The sequence below is a fragment of the Schistocerca americana genome, chromosome 2 (genome assembly GCF_021461395.2).
Source record: "Schistocerca americana isolate TAMUIC-IGC-003095 chromosome 2, iqSchAmer2.1, whole genome shotgun sequence".
In the NCBI taxonomy this organism is placed as follows: Eukaryota; Metazoa; Arthropoda; class Insecta; order Orthoptera; family Acrididae; genus Schistocerca; species Schistocerca americana.
Window position 1 is genome coordinate 569,358,434 of NC_060120.1, and position 24,351 is coordinate 569,382,784.

The 24,351-nt window shown below is 43.0% G+C and overlaps 1 protein-coding gene across 1 annotated transcript in view; it reads right to left on the reverse strand.

The window, feature by feature from the left end:
* LOC124595546 (SET domain-containing protein SmydA-8) overlaps positions 1-24,351 on the reverse strand; it is a 262,407-nt gene that overhangs the window by 66,916 nt on the left and 171,140 nt on the right. The window contains exon 5 of the mRNA XM_047134324.1: positions 21,772-21,998. Within this exon, the coding sequence (XP_046990280.1) occupies positions 21,772-21,998 (227 nt within the window). The remainder of the gene's footprint in view (positions 1-21,771; positions 21,999-24,351) is intronic.

Consider the following 24,351-nt stretch of genomic DNA (forward strand, 5'->3'; position numbering starts at 1 on the left):
CAGCGCTGGCCGGCGGCCCACACGGCGTGCAGGAGAAAGTGCCCCGCCAAGCAGCGGACTGCTAATAACGGGTCCCAACTGGCTGCCTGGCCAAACCGGGCTCTCCTCTCGCGAGCGATTTCAGCAGGCCAGCTGCCTCCTACACCAACACACAGCTATGCCCTCGCCACGAGTACCCATGGGTAACACCGGCTCTCTGCAGTCACAGGCTCGCCCACCAGGGCGGCTTGCAGTTACGAAGTGAATACGCACATCCTAAAGGAAACAAGTGACACTACATCCTTCCAACATTGGCCGGCTAAGCGTTCCAAATCCTATTAAAATGCTCTTCACAGGGATGTTGGGGGTCTGGTTACTTCCGTTGCCCTCAAATTGTCATGAGAGAGCAATAAAGAAAAGGGAGAAGGAAGGAAAATATATGATGGAATGAGAGATTTGAATTTAAGGTTTCGTCGACAACGAGGTCATTAGGCACGAAGCACGTCAGATTAGTGAAGAGTGGTAAAGCAAGTTGGCCGTGCCCGTTCAAAGCAACTATCCTGGCATTTGCCTTGAGCGATTTAGAGAAATCACGGAATATCAAAATCTGGATGGCCGGACGGAGATTTGAACCGTTGTCCTCACGAATACGAGTCCATTGTACTGAGTACTGCACCATCACGCTCCTTAGAAGATATAGGATTAACATCACGTGGACAAAGAAGTCACGGGAGTAAATGCAGAGCCGGCCGTAGTAGCCCAGCGGTTCTAGGCGCTTCAGTCTGGAACCGCGCGACCGCTACGGTCGCAGGTTCGAATCCTGCTTCGGGCATGGATGTGTGTGATGTCATTTGTTAGGTTGAAGTAGTTCTAAGTTATAGGGGACTGATGACCTCAGAAATTAAGTCCCATAGTGCTCAGAGCCATTTTGAACCATGCAGACGTTAGGATTTGTCCTGATGAGGAAAAATTGTGTGTCTCCTACTCAAAGAAACCACACCAGCATTCACCTTCATCGGTGGAAGGGAAGCACGGCAGACCTGAATATGTATGTCGCCGTATAGGATTTGAGCCTCGCTCCAATTTGAACCTCGCTCCACCAGAATATGAGTCCAGTGCCTTAGCCACTGCGCCACTTTCCTCGGTAATAAAGCAGAAAGACACGGGGTGGACAAAAATATAGAAACATAAAAAACAACACATTACCACGCCTAACACAGCGTAGAAAAACCGTTGGACTCCAATGTATAAATATAGGTGCTGTATGGTTTTCAAGGCGATTTTATGCCATTCTTCCTACAAAACAGTGGGCAATTTAGATAACGATGATGGAGGTGGATAACGTACACAGGAGATCACAAAGACTCAGTATTATTGAGATCTGGTGACTGTGGTGGCCAGGCCAGAAGATATGTATTAATTCATCCCAGTGCTCGAAAAACCAGTCCTGGACGATGCGAGCTGTGTGAGCGGGGGTCTCATCGTCTTGGAACACAGCATCATGATTGCAGAACAAACATCGTACTATGGGATGGGTCTGACCACCCAAAAAGCTCACATATTATTAGCAGTATTGCAACCTTGCAGAATAATCATCAGGTCCATGGAATACCACGAAATAATCACAGAACATCCGTCATGTTTCACTATTGGGACGTTGCAAACAGTATGAAACAAAACCCACTCCACCAAATGACGTTTTTCCATTGCATTGGTTTTGGAATTCAAGTTCGCCCTGCAGTTCCCTGCTTGAGGAGCTATCTTCGCCTTATTTTGATGCTGACAAGATTCGCGAGTGCAACATTCAGTTCTGCAGTGACTTTATCAGCCGTAGTGATCCACGTAAAGCCGGCCGAAGTGGCCGTGCGGTTAAAGGCGCTGCAGTCTGGAACCGCAAGACTGCTACGGTCGCAGGTTCGAATCCTGCCTCTGGCATGGGTGTTTGTGATGTCCTTAGGTTAGTTAGGTTTAACTAGTTCTAAGTTCTAGGGGACTAATGACCTCAGAAGTTGAGTCCCATAGTGCTCAGAGCCATTTGAACCATTTGATCCACGTAAACACAGCCCACGCCATTATGGAGCCACCATTATCTTGTACTACTTGGGTCCATGGTTTCGTGGGATCTGCGCCACAATCTAACTCTCCGATCTGCTCTTATCAATTGAAATCAGGACTCATCCGACCAAGCCACGGGTATTTCAACCGTCTAGGGTCCAACCGAAAGGGTCACGAGCCCAGGAGAGGCGCCCCAGGCGATGTCATGCTGTTAACAAATATCAGACTTTGTCGCACTGTCCTAACGGATACGTTCGTAGTTCGTCTCAAATTGATTCTTGCGGTTATTTCACGCAGTGCTGCTTGTCTGTTAGCACTGACAACTGCTCTATTCAAACGCCGCTGCTCTCGTCAGTTAAGTGAAGGCCGTCGGCCACTGCCTTCTCCGAGGTCAGAGGTAATACCTGAAATTTGATATTCTCGCCGTACTCTGTGGATCTCTAAATATTGAATTTCCTAACGATTTCCGAAATGGGATGTCCCATGAATCTAGCTCCAACTACCGTTACGCTTTCAAAGACTTAATTCCCGTCGTGTGGCTGTAATCACGTCAGAAACCTTTTCCGTCACCTGAGTACAAATAATAGCTCCGCCATTACAATGACCTCTTATACCTTATGTAAGCGATAGTACCGCTATCTGTCTATGTACGTATCGCTGTACCATGACTTCTGTCATTTCATTATACACTATGTGATCAAAAGTACCAGGACACATGGCTGAAAATGACTTACAAGTACTTGGCGCCCTCCATCGGTAATTCTGGAATTCAGTATGGTGTTGGCCCACCCTTAGCCTTGATGACAGCTTCCACTCTCGTAGGCACACGTTTAGTCACGTGCTGGAAGGTTTCTTGGGGAATGGTAGCCCATTCTTCACGGAGAGCTGCACTGAGGTAGGTATCGATGTCGGTCGGTGTGGCCTGGCACGAAGTTCCAAAACCCGAAGGTGTTCTATAGGATTCAGGTCAGGGGTCTGTGCAGGTCAGTCCATTGCAGAGATGCTATTGTCGTGTAACGACTCCGCCACAGGCCATGTATTGTAAACAGGTGCTTGAGCGTGTTGAGAGATGCAATCGCCATCCCAGAATTGCTCTTCAACAGTGGGAAGCAAAGAGGTGCTTAAAACATCAACATAGGCCTGTGAGCCTGTGCTGTGATAGTGCCACGCAAAACAACAAGGGGTGCAAGCCCCATCCATGTAAAACAAGACCACGCCATAACACCACCGCCTCCGAATTTTACTGTTGGCACTTCACGCGCTGGCAGATGACGTTCACCGGAAATTCGCCACACCCACACCCTGCCATCGGATCGCCACATTGTGGACCGTGATTCGTCACTCCACACAACATATTTCCACTGTTCAATCGTACAATGTTTACGCTCCTTACACCAAGAGAAGCGTCGTTTGGCATTTACCAGCGTGATCTGTGGCTTATGAGCAGCCGCTCGACCACGAAGTCCACGCTTTCTCACCTCACGCCTAACTGTCATAGTACTTGCACTGGATCCTGATGCAGTTTGAAATTCCTGTGTGATGGTCTGGATAGATGTCTGCCTATTACACATTATAACCCTCTTCAACTATCGGCGGTCTCTACAGACGAGGTTGGCCTGTACGCTTTTGTGCTATAGGTGTCCCTTCACGTTTCCACTTCACTATCACATCGGAAATAGTGGATCTAGGGATGCCTAGGAGTGTGGAAATCTCGCGTACAGACGTATGACACAAGTGACACCCAATCACCTGACCACGTTCGAAGTCCGTGGGTTTCGCGGAGCGCCCCATTCTGCTCTCTCACGATGTTTAATGACTGCTGAGGTCTCTGATACGGAGTACCTTGGAGTAGGTGGCAGCACAATGCACCTAATACGAAAAACGTATGTTTTTAGGGGTGCCTGGATACTTTTGATCACATTGTATAGTTCTGATTTCAATCATTTTAAGTATGAGCAAAACTCTCCATTAAATGACGTATGTTCTCTTTTCATAGCAACATTAATTACAGAGATATTAGTAGCAGCTTCGCTTGTTCAAAAGAACTATAGCCATTTCTGCTGGTGGTAGTGTTGGTCTAGAAAAGTTTCTTTTTTCAAAATATAATTAGTAGTTTCGGAGAAATTACAATAGGCATAACTGACGGTTTATTTGTTTTAAACGTGAAACCGATTGCTGTCTTAAACGTAAGTTCGTGATTTCATGCCCATACAAGGAAATACGTCACGACATATGGGCTGGAAACAGTGCTTTCCACCGCCGCGATACAGGTAGAAAAGGAGCACAAAGGATGTGTAGCTATCATTCTGCCTTTGCCATTCAAGTGTCTTCATTTGAAAAATAAATATGTTTACAAACCAAGAGAAACTAGATTGCTGCCTCCGCACTGAGAATGCCAAAGTAACGGGAAGAGAACAGCTGAGTTGTAATCACAAAGGTATCCTGTCAGACGGTGTACAAGAAGAATGATATTTCAATGAATGTGCAAAATATGGTTATTGGGGAGGCTCTGCAATACTATGCAGAGGGTAAGGAGCAACCCTGCAACGAACGGAGCGAATGAAATGGGTAATCTCGCAGCCGTTGCTCGTAATACACATATTAGCTCCAGAGGAACTGCAAGTGTCTCTTGAATAAGGCAGCCTGGTGTTGTTCGCGTGCTCCGCGCGAACAGCAGATTAACCAGCGGCATTGCAAAAGACGATTGATATTCTGTCGCTTGGTTATGATGCAACATCAGAACAGTAAGTTCTCTCTTCAAAGAGTTCTCTTCACCGATGAAGATGATCGTACACAAGTTCCGACCATCCCAGAGGATTTAAAACATCGTACTGTAGCAGTACGTGCAATGATATCGAGAGAATCTCTTCAGTCTATCCAGAATCCCTTGCACCAGCGACTGAAAACGCATACTGCAGTGGACACTGGGCATTTCAGACACTTGATGACATTAATTGAGTTTTAAGGGAGTCTTCATGGCATTCCTTTTTGTTGCTGTTGTTGATGTAATTTTCCAATGTAAGTGTGTATCTTGAGATTAAACTCATGACGTGGAAGTATTATTTAATAACCTTTGCTCATGAATTCCCTGTTTTATAAATCCACTCAGCTTTTGAAGTGCATCTTCGCCGTGCGGGATTAGCCGAGCGGTCTAAGACGCTGCAGTCATGGACTGTGCAGCTGGTCCCGGCGGAGGTTCGAGTCCTCCCTCGGGCATGGGTGTATGTCACAGTATATTGATAATTTTTACTTATGGACCGTCTGACAGCAACTGAATTCAATTTCTGTCCGACGGTCCGTAAGTAAAATTATCAATATACCGTGATATTGCACGCAGCTGAGGAGGACAGGACTACAAAATTTGAAGATGGGTGTGTGTGTGTTTGTGCTTAGGATAATTTAGGTTAAGTAGTGTGTAAATTTAGGGACTGATGACCTTAGCAGTTAAGTCCCATAATATTAAAAAAAAGTGCATCCTCCTTTCATGGCTCTATAAGAAACAGGAGCATAACTTTTACTGTGGTTAACTTGTGTATCATTCTTAAGCGATGCGTTCTTTACCTTCCAGGTGATGCGTCTGTCCAACTATATGTAGTAAAGTGTAAATAATACCAGTCTTAAGTTAAACGATTCTCCACCATTTCGCTTTTTTAAGTAGACCCTCTTAGTGACGATAGCCTAAGATGACAATCGGATTGATGTTCAAACCAGTTTAATTCAAAGTTCTAAATACTACAGTTTCTCCGACGTTGAAAAGAGTGAAACAACATTGACGTTTTAGAGCTACGATACTAGCGGCAGAAATAAGAACGCTTCTAGTTGAAAAATCTAAGTCGATACCAGTATCTCTCTACTCCATATAACAATAAAAAATGGAAAATGACCATATCGCTACGTTATTTAGTGAGGCCATTTTCACTATTCATTTTGGCGAATGCGGAATTACGATATGTTAAATGGCTCAGGGAACATGTGAGGTGAATAGCGTAGCTAAATCATACTCTATGTACAGGTTAGTCATAAGTATCTCAGCGGTTTCAGAAGACGACAGCATGAAAACTTCAAAACTTGGGCACCGTTTGTGACGCAGGAATCGTCAATACGATAGTCAGACGTTTGCCACATGCGTACCATCACGTCTTGGTCAACGGCAGCGAGCGCGTTAATTACCCTTCCTTGTCCTTGCCGCTCTTCCAAATTAAGTGTTAGTGGAGGCAGAAACATACGATCTTTGACGTAATCCCGTAGGAAAAAAATCACCTGGAGTTCAGTTTTACAAAACAGCCACAAATTGCTCTTTGTGTTTTTTATTTGCCGGTTCCGCTCTTCAGATGTACTAGAGCATCGTCACAATATGCACTGTAAAAGATGCAAATTGAAACAATGGTTACTTGACATAAAACTTACATTGACATCATGTAAAGTACATATCCTATTTCCAGTGCGGTGACGTACGTTTAAAGATGACAAAGCACTAAGGATTGCGTTTAAAGCTGGCTACCAGCACTGAACATTAAACTGGCTCTACTATAGCACTTGAACTTACGTTTGAAGTACAGCAGTAAATGATGATATTGACAACGCCTAAAATTAAACTGACTGTAGAACAGTATTTGTAATGTCCATGATATAGTGTCCGAATATAATTTATTACTACAGAAAACGAAATTTACATTTTAATCGCCTCATTTAAGGGCACCTCTATAGACTTCTCATATCTGTACACATCAGCTTATCTTTCAAAATACATATGTAAAAATTGCAATATCTTTCAAAATACAATATAAAAATACATATTTAAAAATGTCTTCACACATTTGCATTCAAAATTGCTGTATTTAAAAACATTACTGTTAAATTAATACGGTAGACACTATATTTTGGTTGCTTATCTACAGCACTTCGTCAAATTAACTGGAAGAACATTTGTAAATTAAATTCGTTTTATTCGAGTAATAAATTTTGCTGATTTTTTTTCTTTTCTACGAAAATATCCAATGAAGAACACCTGCCAACACGAGTGACGTAGAAGTAAATATCCTTGGAGTAGTGAAGCATCTTAAATCACTTAATAAAAGCAAGCCTTCTGGTCCAGACTCTATACCAGTTAGGTTCCTTTCAGAGTATGCTGATGCATCAGCTCCATACTTAACAATCATATACAACCGTTCGCTTGACGAAAGATCCGTACCCAAAGACTGGAAAGTTGCACAGGTCACACCAATATTCAGGAAAGGTAGTAGGAGTAATCCACTAAATTACAGGCCCATATCATTGACGTCGATATACAGCAGGATTTTTGAACATATATTACGTTCGAACATTATGAATTACCTCGAAGAAAACGTTTATTGACACACAGTCAACATGGATTTAGAAAACATCGTTCTTGAGAAACATGACTTGCTGTTTATTCGCATGAAATGTTTATTGCTATTGACAAGGGATTTCAGATTGATTCTGTATTTCTGGAATTCCGGAAAGCTTTTGACTCTGCACCACACAAGCGGCTTGTAGTGAAATTACGTATTTATGGAATATCGTCTCAGTTATGTGACTGGATTTGTGATTTCCTGCCAGAGAGGTCACAATTCGTAGCAATTGACGGAAAGTCACCGAGTAAAACATAAGTGATTTCTGGCGTTCCCCAAGGTAGTGTTATAGGCCCTTTGCTGTTCCTTATCTATATAAACGTTTTGGGAGTCAATCTGAGCAGCCGTCTTAGGTTGTTTGCAGACGACGCTGTCGTTTATGGACTAATAAAGTCATCAGAAGATCAAAACAAATTGCAAAACGATTTAGAAAAGGTATCTGAATGGTGCGAAAATTGGCAATTGATCCAAAATAACGAAAAGTGTGAGGTCATCCACATGAGTACTAAACCAAATCCGTTACATTTCGGTTACACGATAATTCAGTCAAATATGAAGGCCGTAATTTTTCCTAAATACCTAGGAATTACAATTACGAACAACTTAAATTGGAACGAACACATAGAAAATGTTGTGGAGAAGGCTAACCAAGGACTGCGTTTTATTTGCAGGACACGTAGAAAATTTAACAGATCTACTAAGGAGACTGTTTACACTACGCTTGTCCGTCCTCTTTTTAGAATACTGACGCGCAGTGAGAGATCCTTACCAGATAGGAGTACATCGAGAAAGTACAAAGAAGGGCAACACGTTTTATATTATCGCGAAATTTGGGAGAGAGTGTCACAGAAATGATACAGCATTTTGGCTGGACATCATTAAAAGAAAGACTTTTTTGTTGCTACTGAATCTTCTCACGCAATTCCAGTCATCAACTTTCTCCTCCGAATGCGAAAATATTTTGTTGACACCGACTTACATAGGGAGAAACGGTGAACACGATCAAGTAAGGGAAATCAGAGCTCGTACGAAAAGATATAGGTGTTCGTTCTTTCCATGCGCTATACGAGATTGGAATAATAGAGAATTGTGAAGGTGGTTATATGAACCCTCTGCCAAGCACTTAAATGTGATTTACAGAGTATCCATGTGGCTGTAGATGCAGACGTACAAGGTAGATGTAGACGACTTCTTCTAAAAAATTTAACAAAAAAGCCTTTATCTGCGATGTAGATAGTTTTCATGCTGTCTTGAATTTCAACGCCTGCTCTTACTGAACATAGAGTTCAGTCAAATGACCGTTTGGCCACTGAAGAAGAGGAGAGTCATGGATGGGAAGCACGTCCGATCCATCAGTGAGGCTGTTCGACACTGGAGATATTACGGATGTTTCCAACAAGTGTAGTGGAACCCTGTCTTGCAGTACTGTGGAATAAGCCAATGCTGCAGCATGTACAGGCGCACAGAACCAGTCACTGAAGAATAACGCCAAACTTTTCTTGAGGACATGACACAGAAGACATTAACTTCAGGTGAATATGGAATGTGTTCCACAATCTCGTATGGATGTTCTGTGCTCCAAACAGTCACGTTATGACGATTCACATTTCCATACACATTAAACTTCGCTTCGTCATCGAAAGCCATTTTCTCTGAAAACAACCTTGCAGTAGCCGCTGCAAGTCAGTGCAAAAGTCAGAACGAGGCTTATTGTTTCGAGTTGTCAGTGCATGTAACAGCTGCAACCGCAATGGTTTCACTCGCACACGTTTACGTAGAATGCTCCAGACAGTCGACTGCGGTATCTGCAGTTCTCTGCTGGCATCTGTCGTCGATTTCTGACGAATGATTCCACACAAGCTCCACTAAATCTGCTCATGGTGCCGGCCGGCATGTTTTCTTCGCACCGAACAACCAGCCGGTCTCCAGGAATGTGTTGTGCCACCTAAGCATTGTTTTGCCCGTCGGCACGTTTACCTGATATTTGGTACGAAATCAACGCTGATGCGTCACAAGTAACTCGCGTTTAGCGAATTCAAGAACACAAAATTGACACATCACCCTAGTATACACCATGTTCTGACACGCCTTCCCCTAGTGATGAACTGCGTAGCTACGCCATGGCGCGTATTACCAACTGGAACTTGAGGAGTTTCTCTATCCATTCACATCTGTCGTTTCCTGAATTCTTGTGCTATTGACACAGTCGTCTTCTGAAACACTGGAGGTAATTACGAATAAGTGCATCAGTTACTTCATGGGTCTGATTGCAGATTTCATATTTGTAATTTGGATTGTATTTTGTTATCACGAACCACTGCGTAGTGCTTACAGTTCCTTCGTCGCACGAAACGAAGTATGATTTTAGTTGACATAAGAATTGCGTGTCGTTCAAGGGAGTAATATCTTGTTAATTGGCAAGAACGGGAGTTTGAAGTTTAGTCTGCACCGAGCATTTTCATCGGGAGTTTGAAGTTTAGTCTACACCGCGCATATTCATCTCGCGTAAGTGCCAGTAAGTTGAAATATTTAACTTCTGGATAGGAAACTCACCATGAGAATGCTCGGAGTAAATGGAACAAAATTATAGAAAACAAAACGGCGCTGTGTAAAAATGGCTGTGCTGAAGTATTACACCCCAAGATTGTTACATGAGTATGTATTTGTCTCCTAAACGAGACATAACTTCCCGCCTTCATCATCATCAAGCAATAGACAATTTCTGGATTGTTTCATCCTCAAAAGTTCTGGCCAGTCATCTGTACGTTTTTTTGGGCCTCGGATTGTAGCTCGGCATACTCTTTGCAATCCTGACCGCATCCATTCTGGGCACACATCTCTTTTATCCTTAGGTTACTTTACTATAGTTCATTATCCACGACTCTCAAATGTATATTTAAACGATTGGTTCTGAAGTGTTTTTGTTGATCTTGAACAAAAAAATGGTTCAAATGGCTCTGAACACTATGGGACTTAGCATCTGAGGTCATCAGTCCCCTAGAACTTAGAACTACTAAAACCTCATTAACGTAAGGACATCACACACATCCATGCCCGAGGCAGGATTCGAACCTGCGACCGTAGCGGTCGCACGGTTCCAGACTGAAGCGCCTAGAATCGCTCGGCCACAACAGCCGGCTGATTTTGAACAGTTGAACTTATACCCATAGACACACCTTCACAAATACACCCACGTGTGGAGTTCCTGGACTGTACAATAGATGGTTGCCACTATTACAGGACAGTGGCTCGGGCTATGACGAGTTGAAGAAACAAAAGCACATCTGTACTGGATTTTGTATATTATACTGTAGAAGATGGTTCGACGTGAAGTATGTTGTTTCGAATTCCACTGACTGTGATGCAACATTGTTTCGTCAAATTTTTACCAGCTTGAACAGAGTAAATCACAGCATGCAATATCTCTAATGATGCCAGAAAGATAATATTAGCTGTCTCATCAAAAATTGGATTCACTACACCGACTAATTGATAGCGTTGCGATTTCGGTTACATGGATTATGTATATTAAGCAAAAGTTCAATGAAAGACAAATCCGCTTAGCGGTGTTTTCTTATTTACTGCCCGTAGATGAAACAGAGAGTCTGTCTTCATAGCACACTGGTATAAGTCTCAGAGTTTCTGTAAGCTGGCATACGATAGGCGATGCGCGGCCTTGTAACACATTACGCGTGCCTTACGCACGGCCGTATCAGCTACGTCATCTGTTCTTTGTCCCCGTGACGTCATGCGCCACTGGCACTCCCGTCGCAAAGTCTTGGCTCCTGTCAACATCCGCGAGCTCAAGAGCCCCCGAGCGAGCGTGCTTGGCTACGTCAAGCGACTGCGCTGTTTCTTGTGGAGCACACCTATCAGAACCCTAAAAAAATGTTCTCGTTCTGCGTACAGTCGTGCATGACTAGGGAAAACGCACTTATTTCCGGTTTTAGTAAGGGCAAAATAACAAATGCACAATATTGCAGGACAACATCCCTAACGTCCGTCTAAGTTGTAATATTCCGACAATCTTGGCGGAAAATAAACTTTTCTAAAAGATACAGCACATGTTTAGAGAAAACATGAGGCATTTTTAGGTTGCTTTTTGAACAGGTAGCTTCTATCTTCCTAAACATCTAAAAGACATTTAGCCTTCAGTCAAAGCAATGGTTTTTATGTGAAACAGGGAGCGTTTTGAGTGCTGGAGGTCCATGTTCATGTGCTTAATATATTATGTTTTATGGTTGTCCTGACAATGTTCATAGAAAAACGACTTTGATGTACGTATAGGAACATTCTTAATATCGTTTGCATTCTGTTGCTGAATATATCATTTTATCTGTCTGGATGATTTGAAAACGGGCTCAGGTAATCCGGAACTAGTCATCAAATAAATAAGAAAAGTGAATCTAACAACTATGGCTTTTTTCATATCAAACTGTTTAACACTAGCTGCTGTCCCGCTATTATCCCAGTATGCTGGAAATCCATTTCCTTCTGTGGTGCCCGCCGTTGTGGCCGAGCGGTTCTAGGCGCTACAGTCTGGAACCGCGCGAACGCTACGGTCGCAAGTTCGAATCCTGTCTCGGGCATGGATGTGTGTGATGTCCTTAGGTTAATGAGGTTTAAGTAGTTCTAAGTTCTAGGGGACTGATGACCTCAGATGTTAAGTCCCATAGTGCTCAGAGCCATTTGAACCTTCTGTGGTTATTCTTGCATGGCTGTCCCCATTGGCTGCATTAAGTATATTTATTTTAGTCTGATGAGGAAACAAATATGTCTAAAGGAAAACAATTGACAAAAATAACTAACTTCTTTGGTCAGTTGTTCTAAAAACGTTGTTTAACCTTTTCATGCCTATGTAGGTTAAAAATTATAATCACGTCAAAAAACAGCTGTATGCTCTAACAATGCACGTGTGCCATTGAAAGACTGCTTCTCTATAGATTTCAGAGGTGATCTGTTGGTTGAAAATAGTTTTAACTGTTCGATTAATGACTTTTTTGAAACAAATAAATCTATCAAATTACGGGAGAAAACTATGTCTGTTGAAACTGATATGCTAATTTAGAAAGTTTTCCGAGAATTTTTCTTTGTATAAAAGTATTTCAACTTGTTCTGATAGTTGTAGTTTTTTCCTCATAGTTTATATGTGAATTGCAGTGAGGCTGTTTTGGCGTCGTTTAGTAGACTGTGTGCCTGTTACCAACTGTTGGTTTTTCCATTGTTGTTATAGAGTCAGTGATGAAGAAAAGTAATTAAAATATGCATATCAGTTAATGTCCGCTATCAAATTTCAAAAATAAATAAATTAAGAAGTTGTCTTCCGAGCTGCAATGATAAGCACCATGCTGATGCTTCCAGCATTCATATCTTGACTGACAGGAAACATCTACAAGTGTTACATAACACATTTAATCGGAAATGAAGATTGATGAGCCTTTAGATCGAGAATGAGCAACATGAACTGTTCTTACATACTCAGCCGTTAAATGAAGGTAGTGAAGCAGCGCACAGAATATATGACGTCCGGAAGAAGGATCAGAGAAGTAGTGAGAATATTTACGAGACAGTGAATACTACATTCGTTTGTTTTTCTCATTCGTATCTGCATTGTGACTGTACACAACTTCTGCATTTTGCGAGGATTAGCTAACAATCTCTGTGTTTACCATACAGATGGCGGTGATATAGAGAATTTTATGAACAGCACACAATCTTGATCATGCTATTTTTTCCTTTTTTTAAAAGAAAAAGAAGAGAACAGTCATCTGCTAGGTCCAGATAATATCGTCTTCAGATCTGAAACAGAGGAGGGTGCTTGCTATCACCGGTGTGAGCTGGTTCACACCGTTAACTGGGTAAAAAATCTTATTTGGACTGCGTTTTCTTCATTTGGTCATAAAACATTACCGCTGTTGTCTGGAGAGATTGCAGGTCACTCTCACTTTTGATAAGGCGTCATGCTGCTTAATGTTCATAGGGAAGGTGATCTTTATTACTTGGTTGCTATATTGGATACATTCTGACTTTAGTCATATGATGAAATGGTTGGCAGTAGTTAACACTCTTGCTTGTGTGCTCTAGTGAAGGCATAGGGGTAGGCTTTACCTGCGTTCAAAGGAAGAGGGTGCAGAGTTAATTGACTGCAGTAAAAGCATACAGCGGATGAGAGCCGAGGGGAGATTTTTATTCTGCGGAACCTGGGTGAAAATGTTTGCTGACAGCCAAGTCCCCTGGTCTCATTGTGCAGACACATTGGGTGACGCCAGTCGGTCGACGGCTGCATCCAGGTAGGCTGACAAGCGCAGAGGAGTCGCTGCAGCTAAGATCTGATAGCCGGCAATAAAGCGCACTATGGGCCCTTGTTGGGTAGAAAGCAGATGAATCGGCTGAGAGTTTCTGTGAATTTCATGGGACAGGGCAGTGGCGCCCAGGCGTCCAGACTCTGATAGAACACATTTGTGAAAGCACAAGGCTTCTAACGAGTTTATGGCCATTGTTTGGAAAGTTTCAAATAGATTCAATGGGGGGATAACGAACTTTTTATGGAGGGCTGTGATTCCATCCAAGTCATGCTTTTAGCAAAGACACGGCGTAAATGCGTGGGAAAGAGGGTGCGAAGCTGAATCTTTTTTCCTTTTCTTCCAATTAATTTTTAAAGTCGCTGGTTGGTCATATCTGTCTATGCAGAGCAGGGGAGCGGTCTTCCAGCTTCGAATGCCAAGCTCCAGCTCGTGACTGGCTTGTGCTAAAGTGGGTCTAGTCTAAGCATGCAAATGTGTTATGCTACCGAACTGCGGAGGAAAGCTGTATAGAAAGAGGATGACACTCTTGTACTGGCACTTTGCTAGTAAAGAACAGCAGGTCTTTACCTACATAATGAGACTTGTGTCCTTTACTAGTGTGCCACTTAGAGCCTGTGCCAGTCACCATCTGAACTGTCAGAGTACTGCTTCATGCATCACGCGCACAACGAGTTATGCGTGGGTGTACTTATTTGTTTTGAGTCGGCCGTTTAAACGTTTGACATAGTCCGTCATGCATAGTCGTGTCACAGAGTCAAATTGGTTTGGTAGATCAACGAACGGGTCCACCTGCACATTGGAATCCACCTGGGTTTAAGAGGCTCATAGGGAAGTATCTGTGTTCCGAATCAGTCGAACGCGACACTGCGCCATTAATAACAGATTGTCGCTGTCCGTGACTGCAGTCAGTGACCGTCGTGCTGTGCCGCCCTGACATGTAGAAGGGTAAAGTATTCGCTGCTACGGCATAGGGCTCCAATATATGCTTCTCAGCACCTTGACCTTTGAAACCATATTTTTATTTATGGAATGGTACAGTGTAGATGCTTGATAGTAGCATTGTTGTTGGGCCATACCACAGATTCACATTTATGAAGTCAGATAAAGCGATTAGTTCTGGTTTAAGGTGGAGTGTTGATATCCAGCTGATCACTTTGTTAACCATAGACTGCATATTATTGAAAGCGCTTGTCAGATAAAAATATTTGTGTGGCGTCTCGTTAGCCATCTTTTGTCGTGTAATTTTAAGAACGAATAAATCAATTGTTTTTTAGACCACAACTCCTCTCAGTGTTCTCATTTACATTACCTTTGTCATTTTATTAAAGTCTTGATTGCGACTGAAATTGTCGGAAGCTTGCAATTCGTCTGAGTAAACGCCTTCTTTGGGTTGGGTTCTTTGGGGGAAGAGACCAAACAGCGAGGTCATCGGTCTCATCGGATTAGGGAAGGATAGGGAAGGAAGTCGGCCGTGCCCCTTCAGAGGAACCATCCCAGCATTTATCTGAAGCGTTTTAGGGAAATCACGGAAAACCTACTTCAGGATGGAAGGAAGAGGGATTGAACCTTTGTCCTCTCGAATGCCAGTCCAGTGTAATAACCACTGAAACGCCGTCCTTCTGTCAGGGATTTATGTATCAGTTCTGTTGATATGTAAGTCAAGTATCATCATGAGCTGATGAATAGTTTTGCTTAAAAGATATTTTAAAATGGTGTTTTGTTTGTCTGGATAGTCATATTCCACAATAACTATTATATATCAGTTAGCATTTGGTTTTTTTGTGTCTTATGTGTATCGCAGTGCAAGAGCGTATTACACCAGTAAATGCAGCATTTTGATTCTTATTAATTAACATCAGTTTTTGTTTATAAATGTGGTATACAATTGAAGGGATCAGCGGAAGATAGTGCTAACCCACAAGAGCTTACTTAAATAGCAATACATTCAAAAATTAATTGTTATTAGCGTGCGGTGCATTCGAATATTCAACAGATAAGCTGATCACCCTAACCCTTACTAAATTGAAAGCAAGGCTCTGCGTTTCGACCCAGCCGGGCCAGTAGGGACCGACAGACCACCACGTCATCCTTTGCCAATAGTGGTGTGGAGGGGCATGGGGAAGTAAATGCCTGGCGGTATAGAGAATCAGACCCACGTGCTCCACATGGCAACCAGACACGCTGACCACTGAGCTACGGAGGCGGACTTATTAAACTGAGGATTAGCCCTCTCTCCCGCCAACCCCTGAAGGCGTTTATCACCCCTTGATACATGTTTCCATGTTGACAGGTTTTTCCCTCGATTCTCATTGTAATCGAAACAACTTTGTTTCACTTTCGCCCTTCATGATTTTCAGCTTTTAGGAACCCGGTATTATTTTTGCTACCCCTCTCCCCTCCCATTCGCCATTACACTTTGCTGCTGACACATCTCCAATTTTCATACACCCTCTCCCTCCTCTCTCTCTCTCTCTCTTTCACAACCATGAACACAAAAATATGCTTAAAACACCACCTTCGAGACGTTGGTAGTATTCAAAATACACACGAAAAACAAGTGCACATAAAAATACAGCGCAGAATGCAAAACATGTCAGTCCATATGAAGGGAAGTACGAAGAACCGCAAATGCAGCAGCAGAAGAAAAGTTCCTAAAACCTGTAAAATATCGAAAGCTGAAAGTGCAGCGAAGTTATATCGACTGCGCCGAGGAAAAGACATAAAAAGAAATAATAAAAGTCTTCATTAAATTGTACACTACATTCATGAGCAAAGAACTGTTTCTAATGTATGAGAGTAAAAAATGTAGAAACATATTATACATGCTGTATTTACAGTACCAGCGCTGATGATACTTGTCAATAAAACCGAAATGTGTCTTGTGTAACTCTCTTAAATCACAGCACGCGTAAGGCAGAAAACACCAAACGATATCCATTGTGTCTGTCAGGTATACTGAATAAAATCAACGCCCCGAAACAAACCAAAACTGAAAACATCAAGCTTTCCATTAAGACATTTCAATACGATCATCGTTGTGCACCATCCATACACTGCTCGTCGCTGAGCAGATAGTTCTGCATCAGCGACATGCATGTTCCGGCGACGTGCTGATGAGAATCTGTCTTCTCGTATACTTTATGCCGCCTTGTACACTAGGTCATTCGTGGAGAGGGTTCCATTGGCCAGTCTTGACAATACATGTACAGACACCGGTTTTGCGTAAACATCACGAGAATGGTGTTTATTTCAACTAGAAGTATATTCCTTTTGCAACTGATTCTGTACTATATAGGAGCAGTGAAAGGATGTTATAAAGATAAACAAAATTTTGAGTAAAATGGCTGGCCCATGGGAAGTTCGGTCACTGATTAGTTTTTTGTGCAAACATGACAGACGCGTAAGTTAAACCTCAAATTTACAGGAAAGATAATTAATAGAACGGTAAGTTAACGACGACTGAAATGAAAAACGTGACCATCTCATTTCTGGAAAAAAAAAATCATCATGGGTGACGAGACGTGGTGTCATCAATACGCACCTACCACAAAACGACCAAGTGCTGAATGGGTCCCTGATGGACCGCCAAGACCGAAGAAGGCGCGAATGTGACGCATGAGTTGATCAACATCCCAAATTACTTTTCTGACTTTTTCACATAGTTGTATGAATGTTCTGTGTTTTGTACTCAAGTAGGGTTGAGACTACATAGAGATACAATGCATTAAAATTCCATCTTAACTTTTCTCTATTTTTTATTAAACCAGTGTCGATACTTTGTGGACCGACGGAGCATTATTTGGCTTCGAGAGCTTAATATGAATCTTGGCGTATTAGATTCATTTATCTGACGCCTATACAGAATGTCTTTTGCCAAATGAGGAGGCTACTTCTACCAACGTCAGACGTGTGGCATCTACTGCAGTACCCATCGCACGAAGGAAGGAAGGAAAGAAGATTGGTGTTTAACGTCCAGTCGACATCGAGGTCATCAGCAAAGGAGCACAAGCTCGGATTGTGTCAAGGATGGGGAAGGAAATCGGCCGTGCCCTTTCAAAGGAACCATCCCAGTATTTGCCAGGAGCGATTTAGAGAAATCACGGAAAACCTAAATGTGGGTGCCCGGACACGGGTTTGAACCGTCGTCTTCCCGAATGCGAATCTAGTGTGCTAACAATTGCACCATGACAAGAGCTTCTTCAGCAGAACATCTATCATTCCTGGGACACCAGCCCGTACGTGTCTCGCCTTAATACCTCGAACTGTTACGTTTTCCAGCAATGTTGGGCTGCTGAAGAGTTAGATCGTAGGACCCAATGGGTTATCCATGGCCACACCATCACTGAGTGCTACGATCGCTAATTTTTACATGGAAAAATTCAAACAATTATCTCTGGAAAAAGCGAATAAGAAACCATGTTGATGGTATCGATACGTGAATGATACATTTGTTGTTTGGTCACATGACAAAAAAGCTTTAGAGGAATTCTTTTGTTATTTAAGTAGTATAAATCCTAAAATTCAGTTTACAATGGAAATGGAGAAAGACAATGCAATATCCTTCTTGGATGTCTTCGTTATGATACAGACTGATGGCAGCTTGGAACATAAAGTCTTTCGGAAGGTTACACATACTGACAGATACTTGCATAAAGATTCCAATCATCATCCACGACAGAAAAGAGGTGCAATTAAAAGTCTAGTGTACAGAACTAAAAGGATTTGTACCCCAGAATACCTGGAAACCTAGTTAAAACATCTAGAGATGGCTTTTGAGAAGAATGGGTACCCTAGTAAGAAAATAAATAGAGTTTTGCGACCGAATAACAGGAGGCCTAAGGACGACGATAGGGCACAACGATTGAAGAACACGGTTTCTCTACCCTTCATCAAAAACGTAACGGATCGAATCGGCAAGATTTTAAGGAAACATAACGTTCGACCGATTTTCGGACCAACTAAGAAAATAGGCCAAGCACTTAGTTCCATTAAGGATAAACGTCCCCCTGTGTCTGCAAGTGGTGTATACAAGATTCCGTGTACGTGTGGTAAGGTCTACATTGTAAGTACAAAGATAAGTGTGAATACACGGTTGAAGGAACATAAAAGTGTTGCCGGCTAGGGAAAACAGACAAGTCAGCTGTGGCGGAACATGCTCTTCAGTCAGGTGATCACGTAGTGAAATTTTCGGGAACAAGTTTTATGTACTATGACGAACTATTATCCACGGCTATATAGAGAAGCCATCGAAATATATAAACATGGGGATAATTTTAACAGAAAACAAGAAGCCATGAAACTCAGCGATATATGGACAACAGAATCGATGAGAAGTTTTTATCTTTGACATACTATGATCGATAGTTATGTTTTATCTTTGATAAGGTTTATCTCTACTATCACTTGAAATCCAGACCACGCCCACTTTCCACGGTATTTAGGCCTCTCTTCGACGTCCGAATCGTCAGTCGGTAAGACTCAGCACATCCAGGAGCACCTCCGAAGATGTCCAACGTAGCCTTGGACGAAACGTCAGGGATAGAAGAGTTTCATCTCTCACAGCCACCCATTCGTCTTATACTATATTCCTTCACGCCGTTTCAGTCAATCGTTGCCTAACGCTTCCTCTGAAACTCTCGACAACCTCCGCTTCTTACAGCTTATCCATGTCCCATTTCCTTTATTTCCTACCCTTCTGCAATCTCTCCAGTTTTAATCTGCAATTTATAACTAATAATATGGTCAGGGTACACATCTGCTCCTGGAAATGTCTTTCGACTTAAAACTATGGTTTCGAAGTATCTTTCTTACATTATGTAATCTGTTTAAAACCGGCCTGGGGCTCGAGATCTCTTCCGCATATGCACCCTTCTTTCATGATTTTTAAATCGAGCATTAGCGATGATTAAATTGTGCTCTGCACAATTCTACCATGCTGCTTCCTTTTCCCTTCTTTCCCCACAGGCCATGTTCTCCTACTATTTTTCCTTCTCTTCCTTTTCCTACTATCTAATTTCAGTCCGTCATTACAATTAAATTTTCACTTCTCATAACTATCTGAATGATTTCTTTTATCTCATTGTACATTCTTTTAATTTCTTCATTATCTGCGGTGCTGAGTGGCATGTTGGTTGTTGGCTCCACGTCAGTCTTGGCTACGATAATGCGTTCACTAAGCTATCCACAGAAGCTTATCTGCGTTCCTATTTTCTTATTCATTAGCAGACCCACTCTTGCATTACCTCTATTTAATTTTGTATTTACAACCCATTAGTGACCTGACCAGAAGTTTCTGTCACTGCACTTCCCTAACTCCCATTATGTCTAACTTCAACCTATCCCTATCCCTTTTTAAATTCTCTAGCATACTTACCCGATTAAGGGATTTAATATTCGAAGCCCCGCCCCGCAGAATGCGAGTTCTGCATTACCTGACAGACTTCCTCTTGAGGTGTTCGCTCCCGGAGTTCCAACTGGGAGAGTATTTTACTTCCGGAATATTTTACCGAAGAGGATGTTGGGGTTGTTTGGGGGAATAGACCAGACAGCGAGGTTATCGATCTAATCGGATTAGGGAAGGACGGGGAAGGAAGTCGGCCGTGCCCTTTCAAAGGAACCATCCCATCGCCTGGAGCGATTTAGGGAAATCATGGAAAACCTGAATCAGAATAGCCGGACGTGGGATTGAACCTTCGTCCTCCCGATTGCGAGTCCAGTGTGCTAGCCACTGCGCCACCTCGCTAGGTGAAGAGGATGCCGTGATCATTTAACTATACAGTTGGATGCCCTAGAGGATACAAACTCTATGATAGATTCCTTGTTCACATTTTATACTTACAATCTGACAAACCGCAGATCACGTTGCATGATCAATATTACACCTCAGTCTTCATCAATCTGTTACCTATAATCAGTTTTCTACAGGGTGCTACAGAGATATGTTAAGATGTGTATGGAAACGATCTGGCTGTAAAGTTGATATTTCTGATGCATGCCATGCTGTAAGTAGGCTGTTTAGGTTTTTATGTTGGTAACGCCATGTAGCGCTCTATATGAAAATGACTGACTGTGCTGTGTGCTGTCTGAGGCTGGTTTGCATTGTTGGAATTTGCTATTGTAGTGTTGGGCAGTTGGCTGTTAACAGCGCGTAGCGTTGCGCAGTTGGAGGTGAGCCGCCAGCAGTGGTGGATGTGGGGAGAGAGATGACAGAGTTTTGAGAGCGGATGATCTGGGCGTATGTCCATCAGAGACAGTAAATTTGTAAGACTGGATGTCATGAACTGATATATATATATATATATATATTATGACTTTTGAACACTATTAAGGTAAATACATTGTTTGTTCTCTATCAAAATCTTTCATTTGCTAACTATGCCTATCAGTAGTTAGTGCCTTCAGTAGTTTGAATCTTTTATTTAGTTGGCAGTAGTGGCACTCGCTGTATTGCAATAGTGCGAGTAACGAAGATTTTTAGTGAGGTAAGTGATTTGTGAAAGGTATAGGTTAATGTTAGTCAGGGCCATTCTTTTATAGAGATTATTGAAAGTCAGATTGCGTTGCGCTAAAAAATCAGGTAGTCTAGTAGAGTGGAGCGATGTCGCACTCAAGATCCCAGAGGCGGTGGCACTGAGAAGACCGTGGTCGGCGACATTCTGCTTCAGCACTCACTTCCGCCTGCCCTGCGGCAGGTTATATTGCTCTTTTCGTTGTTCTACAGGCGGTCGACTTGCATGTGGCAGAGGCTCCAAACCTGCTACGATAACCATGGTGTCTGCCACTGTTGCGTTTTCGTCCGTCAATGGCAAAGATGGAGACAGATTTCCATATTACAATTTTTCGTTTTCACGGTTTGCATCGTGGTACTCCCCTTGTGACAACGCAGTTACTTTTACCTCCATTACACAGGTATCAGTACATAGTGATTTCTTGTAATTAAAAGAGTTCTGAGAGGGAGATTTCCGATCAAAACACAGCAAACGATGCAAGTTATGGGGGTGGTGCGAGAGGTTATTTATGTGAGGTGAATGGTGCAGCAGCTTGCAAGGGCGGGTACTCACCGAGAGGGTCGGCGGAGAGCAGCACACCGTTGTCGCACTTGCTGCACTTGAGCGTGCTGAGGTTGGTGCCCAGCTCGGTGGGGTCCTTGCAGCGCTCGCAGCAGCACTCGAAGAACTTGCCGCGCGACAGCATCTCTCGCCGCACCATCGTGGGGTCCAGCGAGTGCGTGTACGACGTGAACAGCTCGCCGCCCGCCGGCACGCGCACCGTCACGTGCAGCTTCAGCCTGCCGCAGCACCAGCACCGTCTCCACCAGGTGTCTCGCCAGCACCGCACTTATCTCCTACTTCCTTTATACACTATTCCCTCATCACTTTACACACATCGATCAAACCCAAATTACAAATTACTCGCGAATATCTCAAACGAACCAAAACATAAAAGCAGATGTTGCTTACATCGTTGCTCTATCTACTCATTGGCACAATCCACACACACACACACACACACACACACACACACACACACACATACAATGAAACCCAAACATACACATACACAAAACTTTACTTTTTGTCTGGGGTACATTGCCGAAGAAAAAACTTAAAATAACTTCAATCCCCTAATTCTGGGGAATCCTCAGCTTTTGGGCGTTTTCTATGCTCGCATAAGCTGTCGTCAGCACACTGATGGGCAGAGATGAAGCTCGAAGATCGATAGTAGGTGCTGGATCAAGCACACCTATCACGAGAGAGACCAGAGACACATTGACAAGCAACAGGCCACCAACGCCCCCTCGACAGCAAGCATTTAGGCCGCCGCCACTGACCGGAGGGGGTGACTAACTGACACTACAGTTTGGCGTTTGTCAGTCCATTCGCAGAATGCATTACAGGCTACGATAGTACATATAAATCAGAATTGTGACTATAGCAAGATTACCGATATTGTCTGCACTCCGTCTTCAGGCCGCGAGTGGGCTACCGGGACCATCCGACCGCCGTGCCATCCTCAGTGGAGGATGCGGATAGGAGGGGCGTGGGGTCAGCTCACCACTCTCCCGGTCGTTATGATGGTATTCTTGACCGAAGCCTCTACTATTCGGTCGAGTAGCTCCTCAATTGGCATCATGAAGCTGAGTGCACCCCGAAAAATGGCAACAGCGCATGGCGGCCTGGATGGTCACACATCCAAGTGCCGACCACGCCCGACAGCGCTTAATTTCAGTGATCTCACGGGAACCGGTGTAGCCACTGCGGTAAGGCCGTTGCCTGATATTGTCTGCAAGAGGACTATTACTGAGGAGCTTGCACCACAACTTATGGACTCTATTCAAGGTAAGTAGCAGCTACCTTTTCATGTAAATAAAGTCACATTAATCCACGAGTGCATTTGTGTTGTAGAAAGAGGATACCAGCCACCCATAACAACATGCTCTCCCTTGCTTTCTACAGTACAACACTCTACAGTGGCGACGAGAATGCAACAGTGGCGACGAGGCTACTACAGCGGCGACGAGGATACTACTGTTTTCCTTGATTATCAGGTGAATATTGGGCTTGGAAATCCCTTCCCAAATTTCTCATTTGGGAAGCCCATGCCGCACTGCCAGCCTAGTGGGATGATTGGCTGAAAAGAACAAAGGTGTACAACAACCCAGTCAATTACGTTGTGTAAGAAATGATAGGAGGGAAAATACGATAGAGGCTCTAATGACGGAATTTTAAGGCCTCCAACCTACAAGAAATGCACATGACATAAAAAAAATACTGCCTCAACCATTCAGCATTTTTGTTAGTTGAAAACATAGCCGCACCTAATTTTGAATGATAGTTATTTGGGGTCGAATATGGACACAGCGGGAGATGTCGTAAACCTGACCAACACATTTCCTCCATGCATTGCTGGATGTTATTATTTAAGCGAAATTTCACGACTCGCGTTATACTCTTAATTATGTACCCTATTTATTATGCCTCCCCGGAATGGACTCCTATTTTCAGTTGTTGAAATGTATGCCTATAACGATTACAACGAAAACCTCACAGATATAGTGAAATCTAGTTAAAAGTACTTGATTTCTCTGGTACATAAATCCTTAAACTAATGATAGGCATGAGATTTTCTTATCACGAGGTGGCAAGATTACCACACAGAACGTTAAGCCAAAGCATTTCCCCATCTGACATCACTGTCTAGAAGCTGTAGCAGTGCAAGACGTTCGGGTGTGGCACTACACCGCTTAAACTAACGTTAATTTACTAAAAGTAAAGGGCAATGTAATGAATTAGCGGTGTGATATAAACATAAATACATAAGGAGTGAAATGTTCAATGCGAGATGTTTTTAACAATTTCCACAAAGAAACTATCTCGTAATCTGGCAGAAAGCCTAAAGAGATTCTGGTCATACATAAAGCACACCAGTGGCAAGACGCAATGAATACCTTCACTGCGCGATAACAACGGTGAAGTCACTGATGACAGTGTCACTGAAGCAGAGTTATTAAAACACGGTTTTCCGAAACTCCTTCACCAAAGAGGACGAAGTAAATATTCCTAAATTCCAATCAAGAAAAACTGCCAAGATGAGAAACATAGAAGCATATATCCTCGGTGAAGCAAAGCATCTTAAATCGC